We start from the raw sequence: 12,767 nt of genomic DNA on the forward strand, positions 1-12,767 counted from the left end.
GACTGATTATACTTGAGCATTCTTTAGATTCCTAAGGATAATCACAGAATTTCAGGCAATCTTTTCAAAAATGTCACAAGCTAGTTTTATTAATGACTAATTCGTAGAGTTTGGGATTAGTCCCATGACAAGTGCCTTATTAGGGGTAATGTTTCCTATCATGACCTCTCTTAGCCCCTACAAAAATGAGAGCATTGTGTATTGGGTACGAAATTTTTTTTAATGACTAAATCAAGTTAGAAATAGAACATTTCAAAGACAGTTTTATATGCACAGAGGTTTTATGCACAATAAGGGGAGCTAAATCGACATTAGAAATTGTCAATAATAGGATTAAGGGCAAATCCCACGAAAGATGACATCACGCATGAAGGATAAAAGAACTAAATAAAGTTTCAGATATGGAAATTAGACAACTGTTTTAACAAAGAACTAAATAAAGTTTCAGATATTACACCACACATGGAGGATAAAAGAGAGTGAATGCATAGATTCCCTCATCTGGTAGGAAGTGTTATCAAGGTGACACTAGAGTTGTAGCATTCCCTTCATTGAGATATAATATAAAATTAAATTAAAAATTTTAAAAAAAAAAGTCATAACCAGTATAAGCTTCCGTTTCCGTAACATATAAGAGAGGTGATTGATAGAAAGCCTTATCCCAAAATTTTTAAAAGGACCATTATGATATTTAATGAATTTCTTTTTGTAGCTCCATAAAATTTCTTCAGCAAAAGCCTATTCTTCTAATAAAATTTAGCAACCTAATTAGAGTCATAGTTAATGGTGATGCGAAAATTCAGTAGTTGAGATCATCGTCTCAGTGGATGGACAATCCTGTGGTTGGTCGTGTCCCTGACGTAAACCTGCAAGAAAGCTTTGGAAAGAAATGGAACACACCAGTGTGGTGTTTGCCAAAAACACTTCGATTCTTAAGTCAGAAAGGGAGAAAGTTTGTTTAGAGAGAAAAATGACTTAGAGTGATTTTTTTATGAGTATTTGTGTGTACCTTTGGATTTCGTTGTTCCTTTATTTTATAGTTGTTCCTTGTCTTAATGGATAATGAATCCCAGCATTTATGAGCAACGGCTAGTACGTTATCAATAGGAGCTTTAAAGTGCATAGCTCACTTGTTACCGTTGCTCCATCTGTTACGTTTCATCATCAATGCATGCCATAAATGTGTAACACTCACTTTGTTTGTCATTAATGGGAATGATGATCCTAGGTTAGTTACTAACTCATCAGTTGCCCCCCCTGTTCGTGTCTTCGTCTATGGGACAAGATAAGAACACAGTTGTTCGTTGCTTCGTGTTCCGTGTTCTGTGTTTCGTTTGTCGCGTGACACGTGTACGGTCCAAATGGCCTCACGCACGACCCTCCATTCATTTCGTGCTTTTCCCTCCTTTTCATTTCCTTCCATTTTTGTTCAACTTTCTTTTTCCTTCATGGCGTTTCATTTGCTTGGAGCTCTCCTTCTTCCTGAACTTTCCCTGTTTCCTTTTTATTTTTTCGGTAAGTTTTTCGTGCTCCTCTCTCTACTTTTGTTCTGTCATGGTAGATTATTCCTTAGTTAGGTCAGATTTCCCCTCAGTTTCTCTTTTCTTTACTCGTTTATGTAGTCTATTTGAGGCTGTAGGTAGAAAGTGTCCTAAGGTTGGGCTGTTTGTAGAGAAGAACTACCCCTATAGGTCTATTTTACTTCTCCTGTCCCCTTAGTTTATCGTTTGGTAAGAATTGCCCAATCTTTGATAATGTCTCGGCAAGGTAAGGTTAGGTCTAGCGAGCTCGGGATGGTTTGTCTTCATCTGAAGACTGTGGTGCTTTTGAGTTCATTTCTCCGTCTACCCCTCATAAAGCTTGGGGTATACATTGTTCTCTTAGGGAGAAGGATGAGAAAAGGATTAGAGATAGGTTCCGATTCCCTTCTTCTGTAAAAATTAGGATCTCGATGGTGACGATAGAGCTTGCCACTCCTATGCTGACAAAGTGTGCTTTTATGAGGCTGACTTCGTCAGTGGGCTCCATTTCCCTGTCCATCCCTTCATTAGAGAGCTTTTTTTCCTTTTGCAACTTGCCCTAGCCCAATTAATGCTGAACTCATGGAGAATAGTGGTATGTTGTATGGTGATATGGATGTCTACCAATGACGGGGACATCATTAGAACAAACGAGTTTCTACATTTCTATTGTCTAAGAAGGTCCAAGGATCCGAGCTATTAGGAGTTTAAACCATGGGGTAGGAGTTCGAGATTGGTTCTTGACTCCCCATTGTCTCTCCGTAATTGGAAACCAATTTTTTCTTCGTCTCTGGCAATGGTTGGGAGTTCATTCCAGGTGAGGACCTAGATGATTTTCCCAAGTTGCTTCACAGTTGGGGAACTCTTGAGTCGGGTGCGTCTTTCTATCTATTTTCCTTGTCTGCATTGAATTTTCCAAATGGACGTGATACTGATGTCAATATTTTCGTTTTTGCAGCTTCAACTCGTCCTCGTATGAAGAAGAGGTACCATACTCGTGTTGAGAGAGTTAAAGAGTATCTTGAGATGGTAAAAGACTTTGACGAGCTTATCTCTCTCCAGTATCTTTTCCTCCATTTCCTTGGTCCAGAGTCTTCTAACCATGTTCGTAAGAACGTTGAGATTGTTAAGAATAGTGAGTTCACCAAATCATCATTTTCAGAATTAGGTTTGATATGCCTGTACTTACACTTTTCCTTCTCTCTTTTTTTTGTTTTCCATATTTTTTTTTTAGGAATGACGACTAGATTTAGTAAGGCAAAGCTGGCCAAGATCTAAGAGAAGAAAGCCAAAGTTGGCTCAACAGGAGGCTTGTCGCCGAGGAAGCGTCAACGGGACAATGAGCCACCTAAGGATGTGTTGGAAAAACACATGAAAAATACGTGTTTGTATCTCATACAAAACATGCGCAACGGAAAATTAACAGATCTACTTCACTCGCAATTGATAACATGTACTATGTAAGTTTCATAATTTAAGAACAAGAAAGCGTACATTGGTGCTGTAAAATTCAAAACCGTAGATCAGAAGCACTTGAGAATACTTTTAATCTTCACTCCAATTCCACTTAATGCCCAAGAAGTGTGGTCTCTCAATCAATTTCCAAGGAGAGAATAGGAGAGTATCCAACACTCACATATAAATCATTTCATTCCTTGTATGTTCTTAATGAAAACACTTATGAAAAGAGACTTATGAAATTCTGTATGTTTCTCTCCTTATATATAACTAATTATCTAATTAGGCTAGCCTTTTGGGCCAATCCAATTGGGCTCTTGTGTGTGGCTTGGAATGGGACCAAAAGGAAACAAATAAGACTCTAGCTCCAATGGGCCTTGGGCTTTTCTGTCAACTCTTAACAAGTCCAAAGTTACCATTAATTATATTCAATATCACTATATGAATATAATTGCACTCTAGGCCTTATTAATAAATTATATCCCAAGACTTTATTGTACATGCAACCCCTTCATAAAATATTCGTAGTAATACAAAATCATGGATGTAGACTGCCACTTTGAAGATTACTACATCTTAATCCTTGAGTACCCGGTTTAATCCTTTAAGTTATTCATTATATATTTATGAAATCCAATTCCATAAATATATACTTTAGTAACTCCTTACTAAAGTGGTTGGGTCCAACTCTCTGAATAACCAAACCTATTAAATTTATCTCAATGGAGTATTTTGTATCTCCGTTAAGAGACTATGAATTCCATCTTGAGAATATATGTTCCATCAACACTGAATGTGGCTGCCCAACATACTGAGGTTTTGATCGTGACTTTTAGATCTCACTTCTAATATATCAAAGCAACCTACACCTCATGATCAAGTCCATTATTCTCTCAGGATTAAGAGTTTATGTAAATAGAAGTCGTGAGATTTATTATTCATTTGAAAGTCGTTAGGAGAATAATAAATCCCACAGAGGTCCAGTTCAATATGTCTTAACTCTTAAAACATATCAACATACCAACTATAAATCTCTATTTCCATGATCAAGACAAATCATCTTAGTTGATATGTTATAGTCTTCGCAAATGAAACGCCCTATTTCATCACCGACTACGAACTACATTTTGAGTTTACAAGGAACTTATGATTTACATCTTTTGTGACTAAATCACATACAATGCATCTCATGGACTAAGATAATGTCCCATTAGTTCATTTATAAATAGTCTTATATAATTAAACAATTTAATTATTAATTACATGCCAATAAATTGGATTTTAGGGCATAAACCCCAACAGGATGATCCTATGGTGACCTCGCCTATTGCAAAGTTTATCCCTCAGCATCCACCCTCGCCTACTTCCTCTTTAGAACTAATCACTCCTTCTGATGATGCTTCCAAGCCTAAAGGAAAGGATATGGCATCTAAGGGCTCTTTTGGGGACAATGTAGGAGCCGTAGTGCTGAAAGCTTATGAGGTGATATCAGTTGACGAACTTTCACCTTGGGGGTGAGGCCATCTCAAGAGCTGATGTCCTCTCATATGCATAAGGTTATGTAAGTATGAACTGCGAATGAAATTCTTCTTCTTCTTTCACTGTGTTCCCTTCTTTAACGTCTCTCTTCTCTTTTTCGCAGGTACTGGGTGAATCCTTGTACATTTTTGGGAAGTACTTGGACTATAAGGAGAAGTATGCGATGGCTAAGTCCAAGGTGGGGTCCCTTTCTACTAAAAATGAATCACTTAGGAGCCAGATCTCTACCCTTGCTGAGGAGCCCAAGAAGGACAAGGAACACCTGAAGACTCTGGAAAAGAGCATCGACACTAAGAAGGCATTGTCAAAGTTGAAGGGCAAGCAGATTGACAAGGCCCTCCTGAAGGTTAAGAAGGCTGGCTCAGAGGCAGTGGAGCAGTTCAAAGCTCCGGACGAGTATTCGGACAAGCTTTGTGATTACTATGTGGAAGGTTTCAACCTTTTTCGTAAGTACCTGGCCAAGCACCACCCAGAGTTGGACTTATCCAAGCTTGATACGGAAGAGGTGGAAAGAGAGATCCTGGTAGATCGTCCTGCGAAGGTCCCCCTCTAACCTTCCTTGAAAACTTTTTACTTTTATTTTTGTAAGACCAAAAATCTTGTTCCTTTGGTCTCGTTGTTTTGAGCACATTTATTTTCTTTTCTCCTTTGAACAATATTTTCGACTCGTTTGTTTTAAGCATACAATTTATGAATATTTTTATTCTTAAATCTGTTTGGTAACTATTTTTATGCCATGTATGAATGACGAAGCTATTGCGTGTAGATGAAGTTTTTGCTTCATGTATGAATGACGATTTGGTTACAAGTTAACGACGCCGAATTTTTCAAAGTCATATATAAATGTTGATGTGGTTATATATTTATAACTTCTTTCTAAGTCATGTATGAATGATAGTGTAGTTATGTGTTAATAACGGTTTAGTTATGTATTAATAACTTTGTTGAGTCAAGTATGAGTGACGATTTAGTTATGTAATGATAACTTATCATGTATAAATGATGATGTTGTTACTTCATTTTAAATCATGTATAAATGACGAAGTTGTTATGTATTAATAACTTTTTTTTCTAATTCATATATAAATGACAATGTTGTTACTTCATTTTAAGTCATGTATAAATGACGATGTTGTTATGTATTAATAACTTTTTTTTTTCTAATTCATGCATGAATGACGATGTCATTATGTATTAACAACTTATTTTTAAGTCATGTGTAAATGACGATGTGGCCAATAGTTTATAATGGAAAAATCTATGAAAATAATTTCTGAATAGTATTCTTGCTCATGCTTTATTGATAGAGAGACAAAATATTCCTTCGTCTATAGGTGGTAAACAATAATAAAGAAGAAAATACATCTAAATAAAAGTAAACATTTTGGAATACTTGGGGATTCTTAATGATAATATCTCTTTAGGTGTTCAATGTTCCATCGACAAGGCAGTTCTTGGCCATCTAGGGCCTTCAAGTAGTATGATCCTTCTCTGGAATAATGAATTACTTCGTAAGTTCCTTCCCATGCTAGTCCTAATTTCCGGATGGGTCCTTTGTTGCCTGTGAGACTTTTCTAAGGACGAGGTTACCTATGTCAAATCTTCTTTCCTTCACCCTCTTGTTGTAGTATCTGGTCATTTCTCCTTTGTTCTTTGCCATTCGCTTCATAACTTCATCTCTCACCTTATCGATCAAATTCAGATCATTGTTGAGTCCTTGTTGGTTCCTCTGCTCTTCATAAGCTTTAATTTGGATGCTTGTCAACCCTACTTTTACCGGTATGACGGCTTTAGTTCCAAATGTCAATCTAAATGGTGTTTCCCCTGTTGGCACTCTTGTGGTTGCCCTGTATGCCCATAAAACTTTAGGCAACTCTTTAGGCCATGCACCATTTGCCCCCTCAAGCCAAGTTTTGATAATTTTCAACAGGATTTTGTTTGTCACTTCCGTTTAACCATTGGCCTGAGCTTGTCTTACGGAAGAGTAGTGATTTTTTATGCCTAGGTCTTAGCAAAATTTTTGAAACTTGGGATTGTCAAACTGCCTCCCATTGTCCAATATGATTACATTAGGAATCCCGAATCTACAGACTTTGTTCTTCCATACGAAGCTAGTGATCTTGGCTTCTGTGATCATCGCTACTAGCTCTGTTTCCACCCACTTTGTGAAGTAATCAATTGCAATGATGAGGAACTTGAATTGCTTCCTTCCAATAGGAAGTGGTCTCATTATGTTGATCCCCCATTGGGCGAAAGGCCAAGGTGTGATTATCGGCATCATTGGATCCCCTAGTCGCGTTTGGACATTTGCGAAGCGTTGGCATTGGTCGCATACTTTGACAAGGTTATGTGCATCCTTCTGTAATGTTGGCTAGTAATAACCTACTCTGAGTGCTTTTCCAGCCAAAGACTTTGCTCCTGCGTAGTTACCACAGACTCCTCCGTGTATTTCTTACAGTACATAGTCGACCTCTTCCTTGTTAGCACATCGAAGATAGGGGAAGGAGTGTCCTCGTTTGTATAAGACATCGTCAATAATAACGAAGCGAATAACTTTGATATGTACCTTTTGCGCATCATTCCTGCCTTCTGGGAGCCGTCCTTCTTTCAAGTAACTGACAATAGGAGTCATCCATTCATCTTGCTCCTGTACCTTCATTACATGCTCTCCTTCCATGCTAGGTTGCCCCATTGTTTCTATACATAATTCAGAAGATAGGTCATGGTCGTCTGATGAGGCTAGTCAAGCCAAGAAATCTGCTTCAGCATTCTTTGCTTGAGGGATTTGCTGGAAATCGACACTATCGAAATACCATAGGAGTTCCTGGATGATCTTTATATACTTCTGCATTCTTTCTTCCTTTGCTTCATAATCTCCTCTTACTTGACCAACTTCAAGCTGAGAGTCGGCTTGGATGATGAGGGTCTTGGGTTCTAGTACTCTTGCAAAGCTCAACCCTATTAGAAGTGCTTTATACTCAGCTTCATTTTTCATTGCTAAGAACTGCAATCTGACCGCATACTTCAGGATTTTACCTTCTAGAGATATGAGGACTACACCTACTCCTCCAACTTTCTTGGTGGCGGACCCATCTGTTTGGACCATCCATATCTTCTTTTAGGGCTCTTCTTCCTCTTGAGGATAAATGAACTCTACAATGAAATCGGCGAGGACTTGGGCTTTGATTGCAACCTGGGGCCAATATTCTATGTCGAACTAGCCAAGCTCTATGGCCCATTGGACGAGGTGCCCTGCTACATCTATCTTGTTCATTGTTTTCCTTATTGGTCGGTTTGTCATGACGATGATGGGATGTGCTTGGAAGTAGTGGCGTAGTTTTCTAGAAGCGACTACTAGGGCAAAGACGATCTTCTCTAGCCTTAGGTAATTTGCTTCAGCTCCTTGGAATACTTGGCTAGTATAGTACACTGACCTCTGCACATCCTCCTCTTCCCTGATCAGTGCCAAGTTCACTACTATGCTAGATACCACTAGATAAAGATGTTGCTTCTCTCTTGTTGTCGAATGGCTTAACAATGGTGGTTGTGTCAAGTACTCCTTTAGCTTCATCAAGGCTACTTCACATTCGCCAGTCCACTAAAAGGCCTTTTTTAAGACTTTGAAGAAAGGCAAGCATTTGTATGTTGCCCAAGAGACAAATCTGTTTAGGGCTGCAACTTTTCCCGTCAAGATCTGCACCTTCTTCACCGTCTTTGTGGATTTTATCTCCATTATCACTTTTATCCTGTCTAAATTAGCCTTTATGCCCCATTGTGATACCATGAAGCCTAAGAATTTCCCTAATGAAACAACAAAAACACATTTCCTTGGGTTCACCTTCATTTTATACTTACGCAGTGTGTCGAAGGTCTCCCTTAGGTTGTCCAGGTGATCTACTTCGTCATTGCTCCTCACCAGCATATCGTTTACATATACTTCCACATTTCTTCATATCTACTAAGAGAACATGCTATTTTCCAACCTTTGGTACATGGCCCCTGCATTCTTTAATCCGAAAGGCATCACCTTGTAACAATATAACCCTTGACTAGTGATGAAAGCGGTCTTTTCTTGATCTTCTTCGTCCATAATGATTTGATTGTAGCCGGAGAAGGCATCCATGAAACTTAAGAGCTTGTGTCCAACAGTTGAATTTACCAGTTGGTCGATCCTAGGTAAGGGGAAGCTATCCTTCGGGCATACCTTGTTGAAGTCTATGAAGTCGACACACATCCTCCACTTGCTGTTGTTCTTCTTTACCATCACCACGTTGGCTAGCCATTCAGGGTAGAGCACTTCCTTTATGAAACCCGCCTCCAAGAGTTTCTCAACCTCTTCTACTACTGCCTTATCACATCCAAGTGCAAATATTTTCCACCATTACTACACTGGTTTGCACTATGGATTAACGTTAAGATGATGCTGGATGACTTCCCTATCGATTCCTAGCATATCTTTATGCTTCCAAGCGAACATCATGAACTCTTAGGAAGTTTGTTATCTTCATCTTCTCTGAAGCTGAAAGTGATAACTCTATCTTCAAGACCTTGGACAAATCTCCATGGGCAACCTCAACCTCTTGTGGCACTTTTGATGATTCAGGAACTGGTTCAAGTTCGTCTATCATCCATGTGTGATTTTCCCCTGATGTTAAGGCAACTTGATAGCATTCTCATGCGAGGACTTGCTCTCCTCTAATTTCCCCTATGTCGTGGGCTGTAGGGAATTTCACATTTAGATAATAAGTAGACATCACCACTTTCAACTCGTTGAGTATTGGTCCTCCAAGGATGACGTTGTACATTGACGGGTAGTCTACCACAAGGAAATTAATCTCCTTGGAGACTTGTGCTAGATAAGTGTCTGTAATTATGGTTAGCTTAACAATATCTTTGGGAATGACCTTGTCCCCAGTGAAACTTACCAATAAGGAAGTGAATGGTTAAAACCTTTCTTTGCTCAGCTTCATCTATTGGAAGGCTAGCAGATAAATGATGTCTGCTAAGCTTCCATTATCTACTAGTACCTAATGGATGTCAAAGTCTTTCATCCTAAGCATTATCACCAGAGGATCGTCATAGGGTTGTCTAACACCGTGAGCGTCCCTCTCGGATAGACGATGTCTAGTTCGATACATCTAGACGTTTTTGAAAGTGGGAATGGACGTTGTTCACTTCCCTTATATACACCTTCTTCAGTGACTTGGAGGATCCTCCCGCTACCAATCCTCCTGAGATCATCCTTATTTTCCCTATGGGGACCTTCTTGCTTCCCGTTTATGGTTCCCTGTCCTTTTCTTCCCTTTGTTGTCGTCTATACAGCTCCATTTTTTGTACAAACTTCTGTAATTTTCCTTAACGAATCAGGGTTTCTACTTGGTTCTTCACATGTCTGCATTCGTCAGTGCGATGTCCGTGTCCTAGTGGAATCTACAGTACTTGCTTTTGACTCTTACTTCTACTTGAGCATAAATTGGTATGGGCCATTGCAGAGAGGATTCGTCCTTTATCTGCATCAATACTTGCTCAATTAGCATCATTAGAAGAGTGAAGTTAGTGAAGTTAGGCCTTCGATCTGGGAGGTTCCTCTTTTTGTCTACTGCATGTCCAGTGCTTTGTGCTTCCTTCTTCCTGTCAGGGTTGTGGCTAGTTCCTTCATCTCACTTCCTTTAGTCGTCACTCCTTTAGCGGTTACCACGTCATTTGCATTCATATATTTTTGGGCTTTGTGAAATAGTTCTGCCACTATTTTCGGTAGACTCTTGGTGATTGAGAAAAAGAAATCTCCTAGTAGCAATCCTGCTTGGAAGGTTATCAGGATGACTTAATCTTCCGCTTCATCCATCTGCATCAACTCTTTATTGAAACGCATCACATATTGTCTCAGCGATTCTCCTTCTGCTTGGCAAATGTTGAGAAGATGTCCAGTTGGCTTCTTGTGTCATTGTCCACCTATGAAGTGATGAACAAAACCCTTGCTGAGCTATTCAAAGTTTGCAATAGTACCTGAGGGTAGCTTGCCGAACCATACCTTGGTTGTGCCCTTCAGCGTTGTTAGGAAGGCCTTGCACATTACTTCGTCTGGGGTCATCTGCAAAAGTATCAAGTCTTGAATGACTTGATGTGATCCAAGGGATCTCTTGAGCTGTTGAATAACTCTAGCTACGGAAGGCAGAACTTTGGTGGGAAAGGGCGATTCAACACTTCAGTGGTGAATGGTGAATCCATCCTTCGAATTATTCCATCTAGGTTCTCCACAACTCTACCTTTTACTGCATTCCTGAGTCCATTTATTTCTCTCCTCATGTTACAGAGCTCTCTCTCCATTTTGGACAAATTTTCTTCCGACGCTTTTGTCCTTCTATTGGCTTGGCTATCTGATTCTTCCTCATTATGGTTTCCTTCGACCCTTCGATGTTCTTCTTCATTCTGGTTCTCAACAGTCCGCTGTCATTCCTCGTTCTGAGATTCAGCGGCTCTCCTTAGCTCTTCATTCTGGCAAGTCAATTGCTAAGGCTTGAATTTGTTGTGCTGCTTGCTCAGTATCCATCTTGTGCTACAAGGTTCTCTTTTGTCACTTAGGAAAGATGGCTTGAATGATTAGTGTTTTGAACAGACGGCGTCAAACTAATGATGCGAAAAATCAACAGTTGAGATCCTCGTCTCGGTGGATGGACAATCCTGTAGTTACTCGTGTCTCCAACATAAACCTGTAAGAAAGCTTTGGAAAGAAATGGAACACATCGGTGTGGTGTTTGCCAAAAACACTCTGATGCTTAAGTCAGAAAGGGAGAAAGTTTGTTTAGAGAGAAAAATGACTTGGAGTGATTTTTTGATGAGTATTTGTATGTACATTTGGATTCCGTTGTTCCTTTCTTTTATAGTTGTTTCTTGCCTTAATGGATAATGAATCCCAGCATATATGAGCAACAACTAGTATGTTATCAATGAGAGCTCTGATGTGCACAGCTCACTTGTTACCGTTGCTTCATCCGTTACGTTTCATCATCAATGCGTGCAATAAATGTGTAATGCTCGCTTTGTTCATCATTAATGGGAATGACGATCCTAGGCTAGTTTTTGACTCATCAATTAATAATTTCCAAAACACACACAAACATGCAAGGAGGATAATAGAGAGGATGCCTAAACTCCTTCATCTAGTAAAGAGTGTTATCAAATGAAGTTGTAGCAATTAGCATTCTTCCATTGTGATATTTAACAACCCAGTTAAGAGTCTTAATGTATTTAATTATATTTTAACTCCAAAAGATTTCTTTAGCAGAAGTGTTAGAAGTATTGATTAAATAATTAAATTTACCATATCTCAAAAGCTTAGCTCTCGGGACAATTGGTAATTTAATCTAGTATCAAAGCATGGGATCTTGAGTTCGATTCCAACTTAACTTTTGAGACAAACAATAATTTAACAAGAAACTTGTTCTTTTGGCAGAATTTAAGAACCCAGTTAGAGTCTTCAAGTTTTTTTTTCACGCACATACACACAAAAGATGTACTAAACGAGGACCTCATTCTCATTGGACTTGAGATCGGGTACTTGAATTGTATTTGTAAGTCGGCAAGCCCTTTTTCCTAATTCAGGTAGTATTTTGTATTCCAAACCGACTTAAATAGTTAGCTTTCACAAAAATATATATAAACTCTTAGTTAAGACAATACAGAAACACAATTCAAATTTTCTTGCATTGCCTGAGAAAATTTTAAGCTCACACCTACCTACCTCTTTTTGTTGGAGAAATATTAGGTATATTACATGAATTATTTTTATATTCTAATTTTTTTTCATTAATATGTTATTTTATTGTTATTGTGAATTTATGTGGTAGTAATAAGTATATATATAATCAGTAAGGTGGTAAAAAGTCCAATATGTGATAGCAATTGATTCCGTTTTAATGTAATAAAGTCATGAAGAGTAGCATCATGTGATATGTGCATAGCTTTATATAAGAAAAAAATATTGTAATGTAAAATTTGTGGCATGCAATGCCAATGTGTATCAAAACTACGTACTATTGCACTTTTTCTATAGCCCAACTTTATTGGCTTTGTAAGATCACAAATCCGATTTAATTTAGGATAACTAATTTGTGATATTCCAACCAATAACATCAACTTCGTGTTTCAACTAGAATTTGTTTCCCCTTTCAACAGGTATACACGTACAAGTAACTTCCAGCCATGGAAAAAAGCCATGGTCCAAAAGAGCTACCAAAAATAATTCAGAAA

General features: G+C 38.5%; 1 protein-coding gene across 1 annotated transcript; it reads right to left on the reverse strand.

The window, feature by feature from the left end:
• Positions 1 to 7,260: 7,260 nt before the first annotated feature.
• Positions 7,261 to 7,623, reverse strand: LOC142639654 (uncharacterized). Its single transcript, XM_075813804.1, has one exon. It carries the CDS (start codon positions 7,621 to 7,623, stop codon positions 7,261 to 7,263), a length of 363 nt encoding a protein of 120 aa, XP_075669919.1.
• Positions 7,624 to 12,767: the final 5,144 nt, after the last annotated feature.

The sequence above is a fragment of the Castanea sativa genome, chromosome 6, assembly GCF_040712315.1.
Source record: "Castanea sativa cultivar Marrone di Chiusa Pesio chromosome 6, ASM4071231v1".
Lineage (NCBI taxonomy): Eukaryota > Viridiplantae > Streptophyta > Magnoliopsida > Fagales > Fagaceae > Castanea > Castanea sativa.